The following is a 10,170-nucleotide window of genomic DNA, read 5'->3' as shown; positions in this document are numbered from 1 at the left end:
GAGACTGGGTGTGTCGTATTTATAGAAAACTGCAGTTTGTAGTGTTGTGAATGGGAATGCCCTGGAGTATTTTTTAAAATTACATGTGCAATATATATACACAGTGAAATGTAACTAGATTTACTCACTTTGTCGTTAGTGCCCATTGCTTGTGTACAACTGAGGTTTTTGTTCAGTTACAATAGTATGAAGACATAAACTTTGATTTGATCACTGATTTGAAAACATACCGACCCATTGCTAAAAAAACGTCTTGTTGAACGATATTATCGCGAGAAAATGCACACGTGCAAAATATTCCCATGATTCCACAGCTTGTAGTTTACACATTAGCTAGCTATCGCTGGCTAGCACAGCTAGTAGGGAGCAGGAAAGAAAAAAAATACAAGTTCAACAAAAGCAACAGGCAACTGACCTTCGGCCAAGTGCTCAGGTCTGTAAAGTAAACGACTATTATGGATCCGCGTTTCGTTCTTAAGAACCCAAATATGCACCGGGTTAGCCAAACATTAGCAATGTCAGCTAGCGAGCCAAACTCTGTTGTGCTACCGTAAAAGCTTAGTTAGCTAACAACGGCTAAGTACTAATGTTAGCTTGTAAGTTATGTAGCTAGCAGTAAAAGTAGTCCCGTCAAATGTTTGAACTTGTTTATGCGGAGAAAGCCTGTGATTCGTGTTAACGACGACTCGTTTACAGTTTGTTGTAAATGTTAAAAGCAGGGAGTGTTTGATAACGAGTGTATAACAGTAACAAACAGCTAACGCTAGTTAGCTAGCTATCTAGCTAGCTATTTTGCATATTGAGTCGCGGGGCGCAGAGCGCGACATTCAAAACCAACTCAAAGCGTTTGACATTTTTAGATACATTTTTAATTATTCTTCTCCATAAAATTAAATATCTATAGTTGAAATCTTGTACTTTCAAGGACCCAGGTGTGGGCAAAGAGAATTAAATAGTCTAATGTTGTTTAATGATACTTGGCCAGCTAACGCTATGTCAGTAGTGCGATAAGAGTTTGAAGCTCATTGTTGTGTTAATTTATTCTGATCGACTGACACTGATCTAACAGCTGCCTCAGAGATAGACGGGAGGCTTGATGTTAAGTGACTAAAGCGGTTTAATAGCTGTAATCACAGCCTGCGTATCCACAACAGAGACAGTGTGTGCAACAAACTAATCACTTGAGATTGATTGAGGGACTGCGGAGAGGTTGTGATTCAACAAGAGGCTGGGGGACTCTTCTCAAAGCCACCATGGTAACTAACTGACAACAAAGCCAGGTCTGATTTTTGCCCTCTAAAAGCACACACCAGTCTTAGAGAGTACAGACAGGTTTTGTTACTGTTAAACCCTAATTACCTTTTTTGGATATAGACTCAAGGGCTGCTTTTCTTAGTTCATCTCACTTTTCTTTATCTCCGGTTTCTGGGTCTTTTCTGCAGAGGTGAGATGACCTCCTCTGCCACTGTCCAGTCGGGCCTTGTCCTTCCAAATCTGGAGCCCGGGATGGGGAAATCTGCAGCCATGCTGGGATTGTCTGCTGGGCTGGGGGGAGCAGAGATGGAGCTGCAGAAGATGCTTATTGATGAAAGGATGAAGTGTGAAAACCACAGGACCAATTATCAGACACTAAAGGCTGAACATGCCAGGTAAAACCAAATATTTTCTTTCTTGTGTTTTTTATCATTGATTTTGTTTTGATTTTTTTAAAAGAATAAGTTATGGGGAGGGGGGCACTAAATAAAATTGTAGAGAGTAGACAGGATGGCGATACTAAAGGTCTACATGTGGGAATGGGAAATAAATCATCTCTGTATATGCAACAAAACATCAATACCGGATGCACACAGCCTAATTTTACATGGATGCAAGAATGAAACGATTGTCATATGAATTAGAAAGTGCACCTAATTCAGATTTTCCCATGCTTCCTGCTTCACAGTTTTTGATGTGGTTCAGGTTTCTTTTGATACTGGGCTTTGTCTCAACCCTGGTGTTGTCTTTTGCAGCCTGCAAGATGAGTTCACGCAGGCACAGAGTGAACTGAAGCGCCTTCTGAGTGACAGACAGGCTCAACAGGAGAAACTGCAGCTGCTGCTGGCTGAGCTGCGAGGAGAGCTACTGGATAAAACCAGGGAACTGGAGGAGCTTCGGCTACAGGTACAAGAAGCCGGGAAGTATCACACAATTCTTGCAATTTTGTCTTTCAAAAATGTAGATTCATACTTGATTGGGAGTGGAATTTACATTCACAGATCAAATCAAAAAGGCACATTCATTTCTAATGTGGATAGGATTTGCTGTAATTTCTGAAGTTGCTTCTGTAGAGCAAACAAATGTGTGTATGTTTGTTGAGCAGGTGATGACCCCTCAGCGGTTGGAGTTGCTCAGAGCTCAGGTGCAGCAGGAAATGGAAGCTCCAGTCAGAGAGAGGTTCAACAAGCTGGAGGAGGTCAGCCTCTGTTTATTTTCTTGAATCACGTCAGACGCAGGTCAGTTCTCTTATGGAATAATAAATGATTCAACAGGGATGCATAGAAACAAAGGTTTGTAGGAGTAAACTTTTTGTTTTAGGGTTGATATAATCTAAAAAGTTTAAAAATGCAGTAAGTTGAATTGTTGGCATTTATAAGTACTAAATACAATTTGACAGGTGGTGATATTAACAGCAGAGCCTATGAATGTGAAGAGTTTCATTGATTGAGCTGCAGTCCATACTGTATTTGGTATTTACAGTTCTCCTTGTCATTTTTAATGCCCATGTACTATAGAAGCATGAAAATGCTAAAACAATGAAATTATGCTGAAATCTGATATTCATTCATATTCACTGTAATGAATTACGTCACCCTGTTGAATTTGTTGTTAATATTGTATATGAAAAAATGGGCATATGAAGCTTCTCCTGAAAAGGAAATATGCATTTTCTTTCAATACATGCAACGTTAGCAGCTTTGAGAATCAAGTCCCAAGCAGCATCAAGAGATTAGCAGTGCTTGCCTATTGAAAGTAATTTGAAGGTTTGTGCTGTCATGGGAATAGTTTGTTTTTTCTGATTGCTCCTTATCTTCTCTCACTGATTTGTGGCTAATGCAAGTACTTGTGTGTCGTTATAGGAGACGGAGAAGTACAGGTCTGAGTACAACAAGTTGCGATATGAGTACACCTTTCTCAAGTCCCAGTTTGACCATGAGAGAGAAGAACATGCTCATATACTAGAAGAGAGGAGGATTCGCTATGAGGCAGAGGTCAGTTTGTGTATTTCAGATCACATGTGCTAGTGTCAAATAATTTAGTAAATGAGATCTAATATATTCAGTATCATGTTGTTATATAGGTCAATCGTCTGGAGAAGGACAGGCAGGACCTTATCGTTCAGTACCAGGGTTCAGACCCACTGCGTGATGGGAAACGCGTGGAGGCTCTGCTGAGGGAGAAAGCCCAGCTCCACCTGCGGTTGAAGGGGCTGGAGGCAGAGGTGGCTGAGCTTCGAGCCCAGAAAGAAAACTCAGGTCAACAGGCTGAGAGTGTCCAGCGTATCCAAATCAGACAAATCACAGAGTCTCAAACTGCAATCAAGTCACTAGAGGTAAGACAGTAGCAGCCATGGTTAGTTTTATTTGCTGTTTCTTTTTTTTTTTTTTTTGCTGCAACATTTGATGAACAGATTTTTTTTTTTTTTAATTTATTGTTCTGATTGGCTGTTGGTTCAACAGGCAGAGCGTCAGTCCTTGCATCAGCAGCTGGTGCGGATGGAGAGAGAGCTTCATCTGAGCCATGAACAGAACAGCCAGGTCACCACACGACTGCACAAAGCTGAGAGAGAGGTCAACTCCCTCACCTGTCAGGTACGCTGTTCTTTAATCTCTGAGACCGTAATATCATTACACAGGTCATTACTGAGCATCGACTCACTTTGCATGCCAAGTTAGCTGTGAGTGGTTGAGCAGGAAGTGTTTGGCAGTAACAGAGAAACCTCTTTCTCTCTGCAAATTTCATTTTCCTTCAGTTTGTAGGTTTTATTCAGATGTGTATTTTGTGGTTATGAAAAGCTTGTGCCTGAAATTCAGATATTTTGGGCGTCATCTGCCATTGTTTTTCCAAACAAAGATTGTGTAGCCCATGTTGAAATTATACATTTTTTAGTGTTCATCCTTTCTGTCACTATAGCCTATTGTCTTTGTGGTTGTCAGATTGAAAGCCTGAAGCATTCACATAAGCTGGAGTTGGCCAGTGTCAAACTGGAGTGTGCCCGCTCTAAAGGGGAGGTGGAGAGGGAGAGAGACACACTGCAGGGGCAGGTTGATGGTATGAATCTCTCACACAGACACATACAGCAGCAGTGTGTATTGTCATCATGCTCAGCTCTCTTTGTAGTGACACAGATTGTCCTTCATGTTGTCCTGATCACCCTCCTATAATTTATATAGTTTTTCTTCACCAAAGACCAGTTGTGGAAATGCCAAAAATAAATGTCTTTATTGCCATGTGTGTCATTTAACCTGGCAATATGTCACACGTGTATTTATATTTACCCCATCACTCTTGTCAAGTCCTTCAATTGATTCCATTGATGGCTGTTTCACAGAACTATCTTTATTCCTGACTATTTTAACACCTAATGATCCATTTCTCTTTAATTAAAATATTACTTATTTTAAAAGTATATTTTGCTCTTGCGGTTATAAAGTGGAGGCAACTTCTGAGTTTATTGTATTTAAGGGAAAAGCCAAAATGTTGTCCATACTGTAATGTCTTGACAACCATCAATTGCCTCTAAAGAAGAATAGAGAATAAATTTGAGAGACCTGGTCTCTCCATTGCCTTTGGTTTCTGATGGTACAGTTCTGTGTCTCAGGTCTGCAGGCAGATCTGGAGGTTCTACAAGCTGCAGTGGAGCGACACAAAGAGGTTCTGGTGGAGAAGGAGCGGGAGATGGTTAGGAAGGTGCAGTCAGCCCGGGAAGAGGAGTTCCACAAAACTGCTGCTTTGCATGAGGAGAAGTGAGAATTGTATTTATTCCAGTTGTTGACAGCCCTGCTGCATTACCTGAAGTGCTCATATTAGCAAATGAAACCAAAAAAATTTCTTGTCATTCAAAAATTCAACTAAATTGTCTTTTGTAATAAGAAATGTCCTCATGTGAAAGTATCTTCATTTATTTTATGTTGTTAGGTTAGAGTTGGAAAATCATCTTGCAGCACTAGAACAGCAGAGGGCGCTGCAGGCTGCTGCAGACCAGGCCCAGAAGGAGGAGTGGGAGGAGCGCCTCCGCAGCGCCCAGCAAGGAGAGGAGTCATCCCGCAGAGAACTGCAGAACCTCAGGTCAGCTTTGTGTTGAATGAAGAATGTCACAGAATGTAAACAGCTGCATGAAGTCACTGTGAGGAAGGAGCTGTGTTGCTCACAATTTGCCCGTCAGCCTTTGTGCTGTATTTTGTTTCTTTACAAACATTTGGGGAAACAGTAAATGGGGCAAAGAGGTCACCTACCAAAATGAACAGTGTGTGCTATTATACAAGCACAGGGCAAGACAAAAAGGGAAAATAAACTATAGTAAAAGGAGCATTTTTGTGCATAGTGGAATAATATTTCATGTTTTCTATTTGACCCAGAATCAAACTTCAGCAGCAGAGTTCCCAGCTGGAGGAACTGGAGAGACAGAGAGCAGAAATTTCTGACCTACAACAGGTAACTCAGCACTGAGTCTTACATGTCTTTCTGTTTGCATAACAAAAAGAATAAACCATGGAGAGTTTTTATGGTTGAAAACATGCTGATTTTGTCCCAACAGCAGAATCAGGAGCTGGGTGTCCAGCTGGGGACACTGTCACACTCTGAAAGTGACATGATGGAGACAAACCAGCGACTGAGAGACACCCTAGAGAGAGTCAGGGAGGAGCTGAGGACAGCCAGAGCCCAGGCTGAGAAGAGCCAACATGAGGCAGAGAGGTATGTCCCTAAACAATACATTACAGTACCGTTAACTCTTTCTGTTTCCATTCTTAGATTATTACCGACACCAAATCCTGCTGCTCAGAAATAACATGATGCTTGAATTATGCTTCAGTTGTCTCTCTGTGTTGTCCCTCCTCCAGGTTGGTGGAGGACTGTCAGGTTGGGTGGTTGGAGGAGAAACACAAGCTGCAGGAGCGAGAGGCAGAGCTACAGCAGAAATACTCTCAGGTCAAAGAGAAACTGCAGAGGGCAGCAGTGGCCCAGAAAAAGGTATGACTGCCTTTCATTTCAGGAGACTGGAGCAGCAGCTCAGCTTCTCAAACATTTTTAGATACATCTACACAGGGAGGTCTATCTTGGTGCAAGAAGTACTCAGATTCTTTACTTATGTACAAAAGTATTTGCAGTCAAATATACCAAAAGTACCAAAAGTAACATAATTCAATGTCACATTTCACATGAATGTATGTTATATTATTGGATTAGAATGGATTATGTTCTTTGTGGAAGCTTCAGGTGTGTGTGTGTTTTTTTGTTCAGAGGAAAACATTGACAGAGAACAAAGAGAAGAAACTGCAGGATAAGGTGCAGTTGCTGGAGGCCAAGTTAGAGGAGCTGGAACTGGAAGCTGCTGCAGCCAAGAAGTAAGAGCTGACCACAAATCCTTTTTTTCTGAATGACATGTCACCCAGCTGCTCAGACATATTGTCTTAATGAAAAATCCAACAAACTATAAATAGTAGAAGAAAGTAACATTAGGAAATAGGGGAAGCCAGCCTGTGTCTTATTTTTTTCCCACCCCTCGTGTAGACGTTCATCCTTCTCAGAGGAACAAGCTCAGCTCAGCAGACGGTTGAAGGAGCTGCAGCGGCGACACAATGAGTTTCGCCGCCTGCTGTTGGGCGCCCAAGGTCCCTTTGGTGCTGGCCCCACCTTCCCGACCTCCTCACCCATGCCCTTTCTTCTCCTCGGGTCTGAGGGACCGTTATCCAACATACCTGTAAGCAAAACCAATTGTGACATTTTTATATTGGACAGTTAGAACTCTGAAATCCATAACTCAGTGGGACACCCTGAAGGTGTTCCAGTTCCTTCATTAGTTTCAAGTCAAATGGAAAATCTGCTAAAAGAGTGAATGATGTAACACACATGGCCCCTGTAAGCTAGACTCAATAAAACAAACAATGATGAACGAAAAGTTCCCTGAGCTACACATAGTGTAAATGACAGCAGCTTAGTCATAAGCTTCATCTCAGCAAAAACAACCCGGGACTAAAGATTCAAAGGTATTTGCTGTCATGTGACTGAAGGCATGTGTGAAATGCAAAGTGTTTCTGTAACACAAGGAATGAATTACACAACAAGCCCTGTATTGTACGTGCACGTCTTTGTACGTATGTGTGGACAGATTATTTCAGTGCTGAGAGGATAATTTGATTTAAAAGGGTAAGGCTTTAGTGTTAGGGGTTTCACAGCTGCAAAAGGACAAACGTGTATGTAAGGAAGACAAAGTGATGCATTAATACCTGTAAGGCTGTAATAATGTGTCCATCTTGCTGCAGGAAGAGCAGCATCAGAAGGAGTTGTCTCTGCTGCGTCGGAGGCTGGAGGATCTGGAAAGTGCCCAGCAGCAGCAGCTGGAGGAACTGGGATCTCTGGTCAAAGGTGTTTCCAGTCATGTGACTGAAGGCATGTGTGAAATGCAAAGTGTTTCTGTAACACAATAAATTATACAACAAGGCCTGTATTGTACGTGCACGTCTTTGTACGTATGTGTGGAGAGATTATTTCAGTGCTGAGAGGATAATTTGGTGCCCAGCAGCAGCAGCTGTAGGAACTGGAATCTCTGGTCAAAGGTGTTTCCTGTCATGTGACTGAGGCAGGGTGTGAAAAAATCATTTGTTTACTCAGGGTCATACTGGTCGTTGACATTTTTACATACACCAGTATGACCATTTTAATTAGTGTGTAAAAATGTCAACCAAAATAGTCATAGTATACTAAGCCATTTTTGTCAAGTAAAACGGTCAGACTTGAGTAAGCCATTTTTGGGTCAACCAAAACGGTCATACTATACTATGCCTCAAGTAAAATGGTCATATTATACTAAGCAATTTTTTGGTCAAGTAAAATGGTCATACTATATACTAAGCCAATTTTGTCAACTAAAGTGGTCATATACTATACTATGCCATTTTTGGGTCAACCAAAACGGTCATACTATACTATGCCTCAAGTAAAATGGTCATACTATATACTAAGCCAATTTTGTCAACTAAAGTGGTCATACTATACTATGCCATTTTTGGTCAAGTAAAATGGTCATACTATACTAAGCAATTTTTTGGTCAAGTAAAATGGTCATACTATACTAAGCCATTTTTGTCAACTAAAATGGTCATACTATACGAAGCAATTTTTAGTCAAGTAAAATGGTCATACTATACTAAGCAATTTTTGGGTCAACCAAAACGGTCATACTATACTATGCCTCAAGTAAAATGGTCATACTATAGCAAGCCATGTTCTGTCAAGTAAAGTGGTCATACTATACTATGCCATTTTTGGTCAACCAAAACGGTCATACTATACTAAGCAATTTTTTGTCAAGTAAAATGGTCATACTTAAAGCAATTTTTTGGTCAAAGAAAATGATCCTACTATACTATGCCTCAAGTAAAATGGTCATACTATACTAAGCCATTTTTTGGTCAAGTAAAATGGTCATACTATATACTAAGCCAATTTTGTCAACTAAAGTGGTCATATACTATACTATGCCATTTTTGGGTCAACCAAAACGGTCATACTATACTATGCCTCAAGTAAAATGGTCATACTATATACTAAGCCAATTTTGTCAACTAAAGTGGTCATACTATACTATGCCATTTTTGGTCAAGTAAAATGGTCATACTATACTAAGCAATTTTTTGGTCAAGTAAAATGGTCATACTATACTAAGCAATTTTTTGGTCAAGTAAAATGGTCATACTATACTAAGCCATTTTTGTCAACTAAAATGGTCATACTATACTAAGCCAGTTTTGTCAACCAAAATGGTCATACTATACGAAGCAATTTTTAGTCAAGTAAAATGGTCATACTATACTATGCCATTTTTGGTCAAGTAAAATGGTCATACTATAGCAAGCCATGTTCTGTCAAGTAAAGTGGTCATACTATACTATGCCATTTTTGGTCAAGTAAAATGGTCATACTATACTAAGCAATTTTTGTCAACCAAAATGGTCATACTTAAAGCAATTTTTTGGTCAAAGAAAATGGTCATACTATACTGAGCAATTTTTTGGTGAAGTAAAATGGTCATACTATACTATGCCATTTTTGGTCAAGTAAAAGGGTCATACTATACTATGCCTCAAGTAAAATGGTCATATTATACTAAGCAATTTTTTGGTCAAGTAAAATGGTCATACTATACTAAGCAATTTTTTGGTCAAGTAAAATGGTCATACTATACTAAGCAATTTTTGGGTCAACCAAAACGGTCATACTATACTATGCCTCAAGTAAAATGGTCATATTATACTAAACAATTTTTTGGTCAAGTAAAATGGTCATACTATACTAAGCAATTTTTTGGTCAAGTAAAATGGTCATACTATACTAAGCCATTTTTGGGTCAACCAAAACGGTCATACTATACTATGCCTCAAGTAAAATGGTCATACTATAGCAAGCCATGTTCTGTCAAGTAAAGTGGTCATACTATACTATGCCATTTTTGGTCAACCAAAACGGTCATACTATACTAAGCAATTTTTTGTCAAGTAAAATGGTCATACTTAAAGCAATTTTTTGGTCAAAGAAAATGATCCTACTATACTATGCCTCAAGTAAAATGGTCATACTATACTAAGCCATTTTTTGGTCAAGTAAAATGGTCATACTATACTACGCAATTTTTTGGTCAAGTAAAATGGTCATACTATATACTAAGCCAATTTTGTCAACTAAAGTGGTCATACTATACTATGCCATTTTTGGTCAAGTAAAATGGTCATACTATACTAAGCAATTTTTTGGTCAAGTAAAATGGTCATACTATACTAAGCAATTTTTTGGTCAAGTAAAATGGTCATACTATACTAAGCCATTTTTGTCAACTAAAATGGTCATACTATACTAAGCCAGTTTTGTCAACCAAAATGGTCATACTATACGAAGCAATTTTTAGTCAAGTAAAAT

General features: G+C 39.6%; 1 protein-coding gene across 4 annotated transcripts; it reads left to right on the top strand.

Annotated features, from left to right (window-relative positions):
• Nucleotides 1-298: 298 nt before the first annotated feature.
• Nucleotides 299-7,699, top strand: cep83 (centrosomal protein 83). Of its 4 annotated transcripts, none has more exons than XM_026327477.1 (17): nucleotides 304-433; nucleotides 1,155-1,256; nucleotides 1,443-1,649; nucleotides 2,010-2,160; nucleotides 2,360-2,452; nucleotides 3,117-3,248; nucleotides 3,338-3,589; nucleotides 3,717-3,848; nucleotides 4,194-4,308; nucleotides 4,859-5,003; nucleotides 5,176-5,325; nucleotides 5,616-5,691; nucleotides 5,795-5,952; nucleotides 6,099-6,228; nucleotides 6,499-6,602; nucleotides 6,769-6,958; nucleotides 7,521-7,699. In XM_026327477.1, the coding sequence occupies exons 3-17, from the start codon at nucleotides 1,450-1,452 to the stop codon at nucleotides 7,683-7,685; spliced, it is 2,193 nt and encodes a 730-aa protein (XP_026183262.1). In that variant the 5' UTR covers nucleotides 304-433; nucleotides 1,155-1,256; nucleotides 1,443-1,449; the 3' UTR covers nucleotides 7,686-7,699. The 4 variants fall into 4 exon arrangements, with proteins under 4 accessions (XP_026183261.1, XP_026183260.1, XP_026183262.1 ...); XM_026327478.1 differs by having other exon boundaries at nucleotides 1,155-1,280; XM_026327476.1 differs by lacking the exon at nucleotides 1,155-1,256 and having other exon boundaries at nucleotides 299-433; nucleotides 5,798-5,952.
• The last annotated feature ends 2,471 nt before the right edge of the window (nucleotides 7,700-10,170 follow it).

The sequence above is a fragment of the Mastacembelus armatus genome, chromosome 23, assembly GCF_900324485.2.
Source record: "Mastacembelus armatus chromosome 23, fMasArm1.2, whole genome shotgun sequence".
In the NCBI taxonomy this organism is placed as follows: domain Eukaryota; kingdom Metazoa; phylum Chordata; class Actinopteri; order Synbranchiformes; family Mastacembelidae; genus Mastacembelus; species Mastacembelus armatus.
The sequence above is the reverse complement of the archived record's forward strand: the minus strand, read 5'-3'. Positions and strand labels throughout refer to the sequence as shown.

Coding starts and splice junctions, on each gene's coding strand:
- cep83 (XM_026327475.1), top strand. CDS start 303: ATGATTCCACAGCTTGTAGTTTACACATTAGCTAGCTATCGCTGGCTA. Junction 4,309..4,858: donor ACTGCAGGGGCAGGTTGATG/GTATGAATCTCT, acceptor TCTGTGTCTCAG/GTCTGCAGGCAGATCTGGAG. Junction 6,603..6,768: donor GAAGCTGCTGCAGCCAAGAA/GTAAGAGCTGAC, acceptor CCCCTCGTGTAG/ACGTTCATCCTTCTCAGAGG.